The sequence below is a fragment of the Gambusia affinis genome, linkage group LG06, assembly GCF_019740435.1.
Source record: "Gambusia affinis linkage group LG06, SWU_Gaff_1.0, whole genome shotgun sequence".
Classification (NCBI taxonomy): Eukaryota; Metazoa; Chordata; class Actinopteri; order Cyprinodontiformes; family Poeciliidae; genus Gambusia; species Gambusia affinis.
In genome coordinates, this window is record NC_057873.1 from 24,212,534 (window position 1) to 24,228,430 (window position 15,897).

Sequence of the window (15,897 nt, forward strand, 5' to 3'; positions counted from 1 at the left end):
AAAAAAGATCTTGAGTTGAAGTTAATAAACCAAAGGTGGATGACAGGTGTTGAAATGTAGCCCACAAAAAGAGAGGCAGCCTGGGCGTGAAGTGCAGTTTGTAACCAGGGGAATCGCAGCGTATTGCTTTAAATGATGGGTCAAAGCACATGAAACAGCATGCGGTAGTCACCTCCTGGCTATAGCCTGTGTATCAGTGACTGCACTTTAAAAACCGCTGAGGTCCTGCTTTTTGCATGACTTCAGGACTTTATGGTTTTTTTTTTGTTTTTGTTTTTTACTAGTATATTTGAGTCTTTCTCGTTGAAATTGCACATTTCTGCACACTTAAAGCCCATTTAAGTAGCCTGGATATCGGATGTAATGCAACTGTAACCTGGTTGCATGTTTCTTTATTATAATTACACAAAATGCATTTGTTTTGGTTATTTGTATCTCTACCTGACTGAAAATTTGTCATCGCTTTAACTGTTACTTTAAGAGCAGAAGCCCCTCCTTTTTATTTCTTCTTCTGTGGTATTGTCTTTAAAACGTTTGCGTCCTGTAGGCCTTCCCCTTTTGTCATGTTGTCCTGCGGGAGACGACATGGTGGCGATACTTGGTTGTATATAGCTGTAAATGGTGATGACTTCATTCTAGGGCTGAAACAATTCCCGAGTGATTCAGTGCCTCGATCATTAAAATTCATCGAAGAAAATTTACTTGTCTCAAAGCTTCGTTAAGTTATGTTTTATTATTTAGCGCACCGTGTTCCGGTCGGGTCATTCACTCACAACTCACTTCCGCCTCTGAGTTGTTGACGAAAGCTAAGTGTTAGCTTAATATAATCTTTATTGAAGCTGCACCTGGCCTGTTTATCTGAAACACCTTTCAAGACCCTGTCTGTGTTGAACTAACAGAAAGAGCTTCAGCAGCATATAAACATACAACTTCCCCCACAGACCCAGGTTCTGTTGGCGGGCTCTTCCTGTCAAATGGCTCTTCTCTTTCACAGGAATCAGTCTTGATGTTATGGTGTGAGGTGCTTGGGATCACTGTATACTGAGTAACTCTGCCTGGTTACCTTAGATTGAATGAGAGTTGATTTGGATGATTTAAATGACGCTAAGCATTTTGCATGTATGCTTACCAGTCCAGTTAAGGTGTCATGTGACCAGAGTATCTTCCTCCCCATGTTCACTTCATAACCCTGACATGGTTTGCAGTAAATGTCATGGATTCTTTGGACTATTTCAACACTGACTCTTTTCTTATTAAGCCCAGAACTGGAACGAGCGCAACTTGTAACTGTCTTGTCACATGGTCCTAACTGAGCTGTAAAGTAGCTCATCCAGCGTTGCCATGGTTGCTTCTCCAATTGATGTTCTCCTTTCCCAGCCGATCCGTTGATGCCTTTTATGTATCAAATTGAAATCTGAAAATCAAAAGGTTTTATTATCTAACTTCTTCTCTGCATCAATCCCTGATCTGCCCAACGTGGCCTTTTTGAGATCTCCACAAATGGCAGGGCGTTTATGCTGGAATTAAATTAAATGCAGGTGGACCCTATTTACCTATATATATATATATATATATATATATATATATATATGTATATATATATATATATATATATATATATATATATATATTGTGCAAAGGTTGCACTGGATTTTATTTAGAAGATTTTATTTTGCTCGTCTGTTAAAATAATTTTGAAAACGCCTTACTTCCAACTCCTCGTCTGTCTCGCACTATATAGATGCTTAAGTTAAGAATCAACAAGGGACAATCTAATAAACAGGAGGGACACTAGCAAAGTGATGTGAATGGCAGAATTTTGTTTGACTCCAAGAACGGATGCACCTCACTAAAAGGTGTCACTCATTCTTTTAATGATGATTGCATACAACCCGCTCACCCATAAGTGCAGATTACTAGAGTTTAATAGATGCCTTAATGAGCCACTGACCACTTTTGTCTGCACCAAGGTATGTCAGAAGTGAAAATCCTTCTACTGAAACAGAGCTGGTTCTGTCATTACAATGTGGAAAGGATTCTAAGCTATAGTTTAAAGTTATTAAAATATCAACTTGAATCCTAAAGCTTTCTCTTGGGCACGGTGGCTTTCCCCTGCATTCCCTCAATGTGTGTCGCGCATGCTAAGAAACCGCACCGCGTTTTAAAGCGCCTGCATCCCGGAGATTTATTCTCGACACTCATCCTGAATTGCCTGAAACACCTCATTTGTTGTCCAGGATTTGAAACGCATTTGCATAATATGAGACGGAGACTAAAATTACGCGTTTCACAGAGATAAGAGGTTCCGCGGCAGTGCGTGAGACGCTGTTTAACGTTGTAGCGCACAAGAATTATTCTGGTAGACGTTATAATCAGGGTTTTATGGCGACGGCGACTCCTAGATGAGCATTCAAAATATTTTCTGCAGAGAATTTGCAATGCAGCACGACAGTCGGCTCGATCATGAATGCCAGAAAGGTGACGCTGGTTTGAATGACTAAAGTTTGTCTACACAAACTGAATTTAAAAAAAAAAAATTACGTCTATTTTTGCTCATAACTTCACCTTTCCTAGATTTATGTGTTTAAAAGATCCATTCAGTTTCTCCACCTGCTTAATCCTTTTGTCTCCGGGGGAGCTGATGCCCGTCTCGGCTCTTATTGGGCATAAATGCTAAAGAGATCAAGTCAACACACACACACACACTCTCTCTCTCCCATGGGAAGTTTATTTGAAATAACCTGAAGTGCATGTTTTTGGACTCCAGTAGAAAGAGAGACATGCACAGTCGGCACATAAAATGTAGATGCAAGAAGGCCCCTGGTAAGGACTCGAACCGAAAACCTTCTTGCTGCAGTGCAATCAGCCTGACGATTGCATCACTATGCAGCTCAAGCAGCCCAACAGCGGCTACACAATACGGGGTAGAACTTATAAATGAATAAAAATGGAGTTCAAAAGAGTTTCAGAGAATACAGCGGTAAATAAAACTCAAATAGGATGGGAGGGGGGGGGATTAGGTTTGAGATCAGCTGAGTCATTCATATTAATGGTGTTTTGAGAGGTCGGTCTTTAATCTTTAAATCAGAGCGTCTGCCTCCCAAACCGGAACCGGGAACAGCTTTCAAAGAGGGACCTGATTACTGGAGGTTCTGCCTTGCATTTTCCATTTGGGGACTCCAGGATCCAAAATAAGTTCCTGTGTGTGTGTGTGTGTGTGTGTTTAAAGATATAGCGCTCAAGGGACTGTTGAATATTATTGAGCCCAGTTTTGAAGATTTGACTTTTGGAACTAAAATATTGAACTTATAGATGTATATTTGTGTTTATGTTTCCTCTCTTTCCGTTTTATTTAAAATGACACATTTACCTTAACTGATGCTTAACAGGATAGTTTTTATTCATGGAATCGGCGCCTAATGAAAACGAACGTCCCGCATATCATCGGCAACAGTTTAACGTCAAACAATACAAAAAGTCAATTCTTGTATACAATTTCTAGGTACCTCTTGGTTAAATAAAACCTCAATGAAATGTTTATATTTGTCAGCAGTTCAGCCAAGTAGGGTCATTTCTAAAGAAACTAGCTCTTTAAAGTGTCATGAAAGGTAAATGAATGAGTTGTTTCCCATTCAATCAGTCTGTGGGAGATTCACAAAGGATGAATTGCAGCTGAAGAAGGTTTTTCGTAGCACGGCGGTGCATTGGCATGTTGCAATAATGCAGCAATCAAATTATTCTCATGTAAGACTGTTGATTTCAAACAAGATGTGCTTTTGGTTGTTTTTTTTTTTTTTTACTAGTTGGAGGCCAAGGGGCTCAAAATTGATCCACACTCGGCCTGTGTGACTCGATTCGTGGAATGTTAGGATATGGCCTCTCCGTTTCTAAAACCACCTTGCGTTTTTCCAGCTGTAGCCAGATTTAATGTGAAGGTTATTGTAATTTCACCCTACTAAAACCCAGGGGAGGGTTCAGATAAGAACGGAAAGCTCCTCCAGGTTTCGAAGGTCTTTAATGATGGTTCCCAGACTCCCTGTGAGAAACTCTGATTGCTCTGGTCTGTTCACTCTGCTCGAGTTATCACAGACACCGGGTACGTCTGCTTGCTGTTCTCATTGTTGCAAGGATGAATAACGTGGCGTTTGAGTGAAAATGAACAATCTCCGCTTGGTAGCTAATCCTGACAGTTCAATAGGGAAACCTCTTCCTTCATTTTTATTTTTCATTATCACTCAACATAACTTGCACTTTAACTGCGTTTCTATAATTTTCTTGAAAATTCAAATTTAAGTCTTTATTATCAGTTCAATCGTAATAAAACTGTGATCCTGATTTGTGGTTAGGACAACTCCTTTTATTTGTGCTCCGTTTGTGCAGCTGAATCTTTCATTTGTGCCGCTATCATTTGAAAGACATTGAGGAATGCTTCCAGAGGTCATGAAAGGTCAACTAGCTGCCCCATACCGTCTTCAAATCAAGCAAAATCGATGTCAATCAACTCGACTATGTTTGTGCAGCAACAATTTTTGTTTGTGCTGTTTTACTTTGAAGATATTAATAAAAGTTTAAAGGTCAAAAGGTCGTCCCCACCCCAATTTGACTAAATCAAAATGACCTTTAAACTTTCATGAATATCTTCAAAGCCAAAGCAGCAGAAACAAACGTAGTCGAGTCGATTGATGCCAATTTTGTCTGATTTGAAGGTCCTCTGGAAACATTTCTTGATATTTTTAAAATGATAGCGGCACAAACAAAAACTTCTGCTGCACAAACATTTGACACCAGTTTTGTCTGATTTGAAGGTCAACGTCACTCAGTTTTTCAAGAAATGTATAAAAAGAAAACGGTATTTAAAAAAAAAAAAAAAATCCTGCTCCCCAGCCCTTCTTGCCTTTGTATGTTTTAGACACAAATATTTAGCTCAGGCACGACTGACTCTATTAATTGCAATGCTGACCATTAAAGTGCTGCAGAAGCTTGTTAATCGCCCCTTCACTTCAGGTGAGCAGGACGGTGGTGCAGAGCCAGGAGTGAGAACCACCGGCCCCTGTGTTTTTGTTTATCTTTGTTCTCCCTGAAAAATGTCAAAAAGTGGTGGACTTTAAACCTTATAACGGAGTATGTTGAGAGAGACATGCAGACTCTGTGTTGAATGACCTTATGCAATGGATTTGGAGCGCAAACAAATCAGTCGAGCTGAGCTTTCTGTAAGACCAAGATAAATGCAGGAGTCCCACAGCTTATTGCAGCAGCCCCTATATTTCCCTCTCCCTCCAGCACAATTAGTCCTTCCTGTCTGGACTAATTCTGTCTGTGTGCACTTCCAGCTCATCTGGGGGGGGGGGAAAGATTGTTATCCTGAGTGGGAACATCTTTTGCAGCCTTTGCCCTCCTCGTTTAGATGTGTGGCTTGAGAAAATTGTGTTTTTACTTTTCAGCCATGACATTTCTAAGTAAGGATCACAGCAGTCGTCCTAGAGCGACGATTCTCTTGATATGTAGTCAAAAGCACAGAAATCAAGTTTTTTGGGCAAAACTTGTGAGAATGAAATGATTATGTAAAATGTATTACTGCTACTGTGGCTGAACAGTGCTTACGCCACCAAAAGAATCCTCATATAGGCTACACAAAATCTATAGCGTTTTAAAAAAAACGACCTCAAATGATAGATTTCAACTATAATGAAACATAAAATTAAAGTTATACAGCACAATGGAGTAAATCTCTTAAATGTATTCTTTTCCAGTGAAATTTTGGTTTAACTTTCAAGCTTTTTGCATTTAAACATAGAAATGTAAAGCAGTATAGTAAAAAAAAATCTCTTCTGCTGGACAAGGTGACAAATTTTGGTGGCACAAAATTATCAAATACAAACTTTATGTGTGCGTATGTGTGTGTGTGTGTGATGGCTTTAATTTGAAACCTTTGCCGTGGTTAAACACGACTGTTTCTGCAGCCTGTAATCCAATCACGCACACATGATCCGTGCCCTTTTTGCGGAAGGCGCCCCGTGAAGGGTCTCTGGGTTAGGACTTCATTACAATTAAACGAGCGCATGAATAGTGCATGCGTGGTAATAAGTTGAAAAGGAGGATTAGGCAAATAACCGCACGTATAATCTAAAGCGAGATGCATTCATGCACGACGGAAAGAAAGAAAGAAAGAAAGCAGATTTAAAGGAGACAGTTTATGCCCCTTTTTCAAGAAGCTGACACAATTTCCAGAGTTCTTAGTAAAATGTATGAGATGCTTCGGTCAAACTACAACAGGATTAAAGTTTCAAGCCTCTCTTATCTAGCCTGTCTTCTAAAGTCCTTTGCATCTTATTCAAAAGGGGGCATGGTGAGACACTTGACTCCAATCCGCTTTTCTATGCATAGGGGAAAAAAACAAAAAAAAACAAAGAAAAAACAAAACCAAAAGAAAGCGGTCAGCCTGACCCATTCAAAAGCACAAAAATGAAGCGAAAGAGAGACTAATTTATTTTTCCAAAAATGCTGACATTCACATCTTCTGCTGTTTGTTCAGAAATGCCTCCGTATCTCACTTTGGGACCAAACGACACAACTGGTGACCAGTGGGGAGCTGGGATGGACCGTGCAACTTTGAACATCCTTGGAGGGTTTTTGTTTTGGAGTTGTGTTGACAGTGAAGCTCAAATAGAATTACAAATCAAAAATTTGAAGCATTAAAAAAAAAAAAAAAAAATTATAAGCATGGCTTACAGCTGAAATGAGTCCAAAATACAGTTTTAGATCATTTAGAATATTACTGAAATGATCATTTATAATATGTTCTGCACTATTATGTGGGATGGAAACAGCTGGATTGACTCTTTCACCATAAGCAGTCATGGATATCTTCAACAAGGGTTGACCGCAAAAGCTCATTGTTCAGGAATTGGATATCTGCAAAGTATGAGCTAATGTTTTTGTAGATCTCAATCATAATTACTCAGCATTTTCTACATGCCACTGTGTGCATCATTATTGATTACTTTGTATTAATAAACATGGTTCATTTATTTGAAAGCTTACATAAACATTCATGTATTTGGATTAAATTAAAAGTCTGTTTACTGTACTCTCCTCACCCCTCCAGATAAGTTCGTCTGGAGCCGCATCTGGTTCAGTTTGCTGTGGCCTTATTTATGGAAAGTTAACTGAAAGAAAGCATAAAAATGCACCCATGGACAAACCGCTGGCTGATCATAACTAAGCTAAAACGTGTCGACTATGCACCCGAGAGCATGTGGACGTGGCGTTCAATAAGCTGGCAATAATTTAGATTTATATTTTCTTAGTCTGCAATAAAACAAATTTTGAGTTTCATTAGCTGGTAGCCGTAATCCTCAAATTAAGAGCCACTTGAAATCAATTTGCAGTGAATGTTAATTTCCGTTCATATTGATTCACTCTCAGATTGGTTCTATATGTAGCCAAGCTAATTCTCAACAAATGTTACCTCAAAGCACTGAACAAGAGCAATAGTTTCGATTTTATATACTGATATTTGTATCGGTATGTACCAGTTCAGGTACATGCATTTAAATGTTATAAAACAGGGCAGACAAGTTCAGTTTATGCTAATTGGTGGAAATGGATACATTTTGAATTCTGATTTATTGAGGTGAGCCTCTATAACAGGGGTGGGCAACTCCAGGCCTCGAGGGCCGGTCTCCTGCAACTTTTAGATGTTTCTCTACTTCAACACACCTGAGACAAATAATGAGGTCATTAGCAGGACTCTGGAGAACCTGACTGGATTTAGGAGGTGATTCAGCTGTTGGATTCAGTTGTGTTGGACCAGGGAGACATTTAAGAGTTACAGGACACCGGCCCTGGAGGACCAGGGTTGCCCACTCCTGCTCTATAATCACTCTCTGGAAAAGTCACTGTCACTGCTGGTCCATTCAGCTGTTTATCTGAGGCTTTAGCAGCTCTTGAGTTGGTCTGAAAGACAGATTCACATTTACTCGTCTGTGCCTCCTTTTGTTTTTAGGGCAGGCGTTTTAAAGGACTTTGAAGAAAAGCAGGGAACATAAATCACGTTTGCTTTGCTTCTCGGTTTTATTTATCACACAGTGTTGTTGTTTTGGTCCCAGACTTGCAAAGCGGAAAAAAGGGTTCAGTTTCCCTGTCTTTCCTTTTTGATCTCAACTCAAAGTGACGTGAGTGATGTCCTTTCTGGACTCCAGGGAGAGTTCCTTTTCAGCTCCCTCTGTAATTTAAGACCCACCCTCTTTCCTGTATTGATCCCGGTGCTGCTTTGAGATGAAGCGAGTGTGCGATGCTGTGTATCGGTTGATGCAACATTTGAGATGACACTGAGTGACAAACAGGGCTGACGTCACGTTCAGATGGGTGAAGGCTCGTCAAAGTCAAAGGGTTGTTCTACTTACAACATAACCCATTTCAGTTGGTAAACTTCTTAAAAAGTTTCCATTTTTCCTGCTTTCACTTTAAGACTTCTACTACGTATATGGTGGACAAGGAGAGTTCTCTGTATAGCTCCATTACTTTGATTTAGCCCAGCTTGAATAACAAATGAAGGCATAATTTCAAACATCTTGTGCACTATTGCTGCAGTAGTACTTTTTTTACACCAAAACAAATGATAGAAATGCATATTTCATGCTTCACACTGCATGTATTTTAAGAATATTTAACAAGGAGGTCTAACAAAGGCCATTCTAATGCAGAAAATAATAACTGCTTAGAAAAGCAGTTTCTACAAAAGCAACGCCAAATGCCTGATTAGTTTCTACACACGGAGCTAAAGACCTTCAGGGTGCATTCACCACCAGCCCTGTTTAGTCTGCTTTAATTGAACTCTAGTTTGTTTGCCTAGAAAGTCTGGTATGTTTGGGGAGGTGTGAATGCAAAATCCAACTCTGACGTGGAGCAAACGTTGGTCCGCATAAAAACCGAGGTTTCAATTCGGTTGAAGTGACTGGCGCCGTTCAAATGAGTCTATAATTGCCTAGGAAACATGGAGACTGCTGCAAAAGCAGGAAGTGGACCAAAGCACTGAGCATTCGGGGTAAATATAACTAAAACGAATGCTAGTCTAATGCTAGCAGGAGAAATGGCTTGTAGTCTTTGTGCCAAAGAAAAATCCCACAACTGCTTAAATCTGACACGACTCGATTTCTGCTTAAATTTCAAGAACCGTGATGCATTCACGTAGTTTTCAGAGGCTTTTGCGTCATTTCCTTCAACAATACACAGTTTCCTTCAGTTACCAACACAGGTTATTTCCGTTGGTTTGCATCGTTTGACACAATGCAGTGTTTAAGCAAACTGCACCAGCTGACAAGATCACAAATGTTGTGATTTTGGTCCTCAGTAATGAACTATTGGGTGCAAAAGCACCATTAGCTTCAACTAAACTTGAAGTGCTTGATGAAGATGACCACTGGATGTGGGGGGAGAAGCTTGCACTGTACAGGAAAGGATGAGGGTTGGAGGACAAATGGTCACCATTTGGTCTCCTCTTTATGGACCTTTTGAGAAGTTTCCACTGAGGGATTCCTAAAGTAACTTCAAACGGCAATAGAAGCGGTTTATTCACTGTGACACCAAGGCGCAAGTCTAAAATTTACTCTCTTTTTTTTTATATATACATAAACACATTTCTGACACTCTCAACCTGTACGTTAAAACAAATTGGCGTATGATTGCATCTTCCCAATAACATTCATTTTTAAAACGCGACACGCAAAAGGTCTTTTCCTTTCTTCTGCACTGTCATAAACAATAGCTGCTACAACCATGAGTTCAGTCATTAACATACATTTTGCATGTACTGAAAGTTTATTGCAAGGCAGAAAGACTTGAAAGAGATTTACATTATGTATAATTCATCACTGGCTTCATAATGAATTCAAATGATTAATGATTAAAATTCACAAAAGGTCCCCACGCTGTAGAAGGCAACAGATTAAAAGACCTAAAAGTAGCAGACGAATAAAGGAAAAAGAAAAAAAAAAAGAACATGCCATTTTCTGTTTGAGGGTCAGGGACACAGTGTCAGCATTATAGATAAAAAAAAAAAGAAGTATCAAGTGAGTTAGTGAGAATTGCATCTTCCTGACTGAGTGGGTTTTGTTTTGAAAGGGCTCATTGGGGAGTGAAGCGTTTCAGTTTTAACTAGGGCCTTCACTTGCTTTTTTTTCTCTCTTTTACTTTACATCTGCTTCATTTAGGACAGAATAATCAAAACACTAAGCAGAGACTGGCAATAAAATCCCAGTTAAATTAATATATGCATGTTCTTTTTTGAAGTAGATGTTTGTTTTCTTGTTTGCAGTCGTTATTGCTGCCTGGTGCCAGCAGGGGGCAATGATGTGGCAGCAACTACTTAAAAATTCAAAGAAGTGAAGAAAAATGTCAGATTGTTGTACAAGGTAAAAGCAGGATTAGATAAGACTCAAGAAATTATAGCTTGTTCTTTTTCTTCCATCATTTAGTCTCGACTGCTTACCTTTTGTTTTTAACTTTAGCTTATTATTGAAGTTCTTCACAAAGTTGGACAAAACAAATTCCTCTTAGTGAGGGTGTGACAACACACAAAAATGAAGACTTTGTACACAAAGTCCTGGATCAATTTCAATCGAGCAATAAATGTCGAAAGAGACTTTGCTCACTCAGTTCTTCACATACAGTCTTCATTTATGTTTTTGTGCGTACCCAAACATTTTCTCTGTGAATTTATGTACTATTAAACCACTTTCTATAAGCGTTTTGACACAGAAGCAGATTGTGGGCGTGCACAAAATTTGCTCCCAGATAATCATTCAACTCCTGACATGCAGATCTACATTTCAAACCCTTGTGAAATTTTAAGTCTCCACATCTTACAAAACAGTCACTTTAAGCATGTGCTGACAGCACTAGCTTAATACTTCAGTAAAGATAATTTACTGAAGTATTAAGTAACTTAAAACTCAGTTTAAACACTCGTCCTGAGACGCCAAATTCTTCTCCATCTGACAGCACTAGCTTAATACTTCAGTAAAGATAATAAATGTACTCCCATGTTAGCCTGTCCTTTGTCTTCTTGCATAGTTTCGCTCTATTCTCTTTTTCCCTTCTGTGATCCTTGTAGGATTTCTCCAGTAGACTTTCAATTAGGCCAAATGATAAAAAGAATTTATGAACAATGTCAATTTTCTGCACGGTTTCAAAATTGTAGTCTGCAATGCAGTCGTAGTTTGCCCAATGGCAGCGGAGGAAGTGAACAAAGTCAATCGGTCCGTGTTGGTCACTCTTCCTTAATATTGAATTGGGTTTAACAGCCATCTAGTTCAGCTCTGTGCTTCTGTTATCGCGGTGGGAGATGGCGGTTTACAGGCCAGGCCGTTTTCAGTAAGCTGCATGGCAATAAACTCGCAGGCAAAACCTGAGCGATAGCAGACGGTCCAGACCTTCTGTAAGGAGCAAAGCGTAGCACAGGAGTCTGCTTATTGCTGGTGTTGGAGTTCATTCATTTTTTTGTCTCTGTGCTTCTCCCAGGTTCGTTAACCGGTTTCAGGACCCGACCAGAACCCCTCGGTGTAAATTACCTTGAAAAATACTGAGATTTATTTATAAATAAAAACAGGCTTTAATGCCGAAAAATGATCAAACGTTACAAGCCATACATGTCATACAAATGGAACAGATGCAGAGTTTCATTCACCGTCCAGGGCTGGGCGTCACTTAGAATGACACCAAGTGAAGCAAAGATTGAAGCGCAAGTTTATTTTTTATTCTTCTCCGCAATCTGTACCCTCCCCAAAGGGTAGTCTGATCAGTTTCAGTCTGTTTACGACTGATTGGCGGCAGTCACACTTAAATATGGTTATGTAGGCTGCAGCGTGTGAGTGTAGGCAGATAAGAGAGGAACACAGAATCCATAACACTGGGCTACTTCGATGTATTTGCTTAAATGGTTTTTAACGATGCACTAAAGTAACTCGCTACATTTTATCAGGTTTTCTCTTGCTACAGCCACTCCTGGTTTCCTAACGGCAACTAATATTCTGTCCCAATGGGAGTTTTTTAAAAACGAACCTCGACAGGCCTCAAAAATACTAAACGGGTTGTGAACGTTTGGAACACTTCTGTGTTTTATCAACCTTTTTCTGTTCACCTGCACTGATCTTCATTATGTAGCGTCCTACTAAACGAATTGGCAGCTCCTGTTGGAAATGCTGTGCAAACCCAACCATGCAACTCTGCACAGGCAAAGTCCTGCTGTCCTTCCCCCTCAGCTGCGCCGGTTTCCACCGCAGCATTGATCATTCCTTTTGGTTGACTGCTGGAAAAACACTCGCCCGAGGCAGATGTAGCTGGCGTTTTTCTGCCCACAACAGGTCTTCAGGAGGCAATGAACCGAGGCAATAAAATCAACCACTGGTGTTTCCGCTTGTTTCTAAATGGCCTTTTACTGTCACATCTGTGGCGCTGTGGCTCCCAGGAGAGGGGAGCCCCGTCTTTCACTTGGCTGAAATGCAAACACTGCCCTGTAAAATGGCTTGTTTAGAAATGGCTTCATTTTTCAATAGATGGCTCTGGTACTGGAATAATATCTTGTTGTTTTTTGTTTGTTTGTTTTTAATTTGTGCAGAGTAGACTTTGGTGCTCCAGGCTTGTCAAGTTAATACAAGTTTACTTATTTAAAGGGAAATGCAAAATCATTCACACCTTGAACCCTTTGACCTTTTGCATGTTTCTTTGCCATATTGCATACACTGGGGTCTTTTACTGGAATTTTATGTGACCAGCAATGTTCTCTCAAATGTTTTATGCATCTTGGCATACACACAGGCTCCCCGAGTAAACCGAGGACCACTGTGAGCAACGTCGGACGTGCACGCCGTGGCCTCACACCAGTATTACACCGGTTATAAACCTGAGATCATAGCAAGTTGCATGGCTTTATAAAAGAATCAAATTACATCAGCAATTCCCATTAGTTTGCTTCTTCTATGAGATTTCCCTGTACTTAAAATGAAAACAAAAACCAAAAAAAAACATTGCTGTTCATGAGATGCGTAGTGTGTTATATGCAACAGTCCCCAGGATGAGAGATGAGACATTACACCTTTCGGACGGAACCTTTTGTTCACATTTAAACATTCACGTTTTGCACAATGAAATGTGTGCTGTCGCTTGTGATTCAGTGTAAATTCTTCTGAAATATTTAATTGCACAGTTTTTTTTTCATGTCTGTCCTTCTCACTGCTCCAATGGTTGCACACTTTGTCCAGGTCGATGGCTCCATCTGCCTGTTGCTTTGACTTTCTGCGTATCAGCTGGTCCAAATGTGTCACTTCCAGGCGATTTCTAGATGCCCTTTCGATATGATTCATTACCCTAAATCCCCTTTTACAACTAGAAAACTTAGTTGGAAAAACTTAAACATACTGTTTAAGTTTTTGCTTCATTCTGTACTTGAATTCAGCAAGACTGTTAATGGCCTCCCATGTACTGTGGGTGGGGGAGAATAGCCTGGTACTACTTTTAGTGTAGAAATGTCTACTGATCCATAGTCAAACCTGTTGTCCGAGCTCAATGCTTCAATGTCAAATGCAGACCACTCCTTTTAATTCGTCCTCTGGAAAACGAGCATCCATGTGATCGCAGAGCTTTCTAATAAGATTAATCTCACCAGTCTCTCTGCCATCGCCTGTTGAGGTCCCCATTGCCTCCTTGACACGGTGACTCCACTGTACTGTTCTCCTATTTGCTCAAACTCCGACAGCCATTCCATCTTAAACGAATCGCATTTCTTTCTTACATTGGCTTGGTGACTGGGTGTCCCACTGTCCGTCCGCTTCTAGATAAGGTATTAGCTTTCACGTCTCTTCTCACCTAGCCAACCTGCACGGTGCCACAGTGCATATGGCCAAGGCACGTACACACAACATCATGCGACGATTGGCTGCGTGGCATAAGTGAACCGTATCGTATCATTGGACTGATATGATACGGTTTGACTGTTATAAAGGTAAATAAGTTCACTTTGTCTCATATGAGCAGATACGTTTGCTGTTTAGTCAACATGACTTGAAGCCCACAAAAAATATGCATTTTTCTAATGTCTTTCTGAAAAGCCAGATTTGTTTGAGGACCATCCGTTGTCTCCCACCCGAGTGGTGGATCTTTTCAGCTGCTCCAGAGTCAGATTACTGATTATTGCCCTCCATGGCTGGCCAGCTTATGCAAACAACTACATCTTAGTAGGCTCACAGTTGCGCCACACTTTAAAAATGTTTTCTGAATCCTGCTTTAAACTTTCCCCAGGCTTATCCCTGAATCGCCTGTTATATTTCTTGTTCTCCTGTTTGTCCATCAATCTAGTCAACAGCTAACCACTGAGTTCTTCTTGGAACATCTATATATTTACAGTTAAATTTACACACAAATAGACTTTAATTGCAAATCTGAAGATGGCATACTCCACCTGACTTTAGGGTATTGGTGTAAAAAGGGGACTGAATGCAGATGTATGTCACCTACTTCAGATTTTTATTTGTAAAAGTGTTTGGTTGCAACTTAAGAGAATTGGAAAAACTTTAAGATACATTGCACTTTTGCAGGAAACTTTAGTTGGAGCTTTTTATTTTAGGTGAATGACATCCAACTCACAGTACAGTAAAAAACAAAAGTACAGGTTAGGCCTCTGAAACTGAAGGCAGAACGATGATGCTGCTCTGGGCTCTGGAAGCACTTTGGTAGCTTATTTCACCCTTCTTGGATTCAGAGATAAAGATGGATTGAGAATGCTTGGAGGATTAGCAGTGCCAGACAAGGTTTGTGAGGAGCGACTGGCTGATGAAAGGAAGCAAAAAAAAAACCAAAAAAACTGAGTGGGTGCAGTCCCAGAAGTCTGAAGGGGCTTTTAAAGTGATGGGAACATCATCAGGATGAGTGTGAATTTTTTATTTATTTATTTTTGTCCTCCCTCTCATTTCCCTAAACCACCAAAAGCACTGCATCCTTTTTGACCGTCCAGAGTGCAGCAGATGTCACGGCCGGACAGCAGGGAAGTGGTGGGGGTTTGTCCCGTCACACAGTTAGTTCCCAAAACGATAAAAAAATAACAAATTTGTTAAAGTGCATGCGGGGTCAGTGCGAGACCACCGGGCCATTCAGAGTAAAAAAAACCACATCGCTTAAGATCGCGGGAGAGCTAATGGTTTTAAATCTTTACAAAGCATAAAGTTTACTTGGATTCATGACATGTTTATTGTTACAGGAAGGTGGAAATTAAAGCATTGTCTTTTTGTGGAAACCTCCACTGCTTTATAATAAGGCTTTTTGAATCTTCAAGGCTCCCCATCTACAGCAGTCGGTATGTCTTTTAAGTAGATAATTAAAAAAACAAAAGAAAAACCAAAACCTGGATTGAGAAGTTCAAATTTGAAGTTGTTTTTCCACATCTTTTATAAGAAGTGAACCATGTTTTTATTTCTCTGCCGTTTAAAAATGACATATCGTCTCCTTTGGCAACAACTGCAATCCGTTGCCAGGGTTTTGAATGACTGCTTTAGTTTCCAGGGCTCTTAGTGACACTGGGACAAATTGGCAACGTAAGCGCCATCATTTCATTTGAACCCTCACACGTAAAAACGGCTCTGCATCTTCCTGCAGGCGTATGCTACTCCCACTCTCCCTCTACTCCCTCTAAATTTCAACAGGTACACTGATTTCACCTTTATCTTTGTCCTTTTTTTTTTTTTTCATGTGTGCTTTTGTTTGTGCGTATATGCAGGTGTCCTTGAAAAGACGGTGGAGAGGGAGGCTGCTGCTCTCACCAAGGCAAAGACCCTTTACAAGTCCTGCACAAATGAGAGTGAGTCAGCAGACATAAGATGTGAATGGACTAGTCCATTTTAGATTAAC

At 40.1% G+C, this 15,897-nt stretch overlaps 1 protein-coding gene across 2 annotated transcripts in view; it reads left to right on the forward strand.

The window, feature by feature from the left end:
• LOC122832471 (neprilysin-like) overlaps positions 1 to 15,897 on the forward strand; it is a 61,002-nt gene that overhangs the window by 26,785 nt on the left and 18,320 nt on the right. For both annotated transcript variants that reach the window (XM_044119288.1, XM_044119287.1), the window contains exon 5: positions 15,767 to 15,847. In XM_044119288.1, the coding sequence (XP_043975223.1) occupies positions 15,767 to 15,847 (81 nt within the window). The remainder of the gene's footprint in view (positions 1 to 15,766; positions 15,848 to 15,897) is intronic.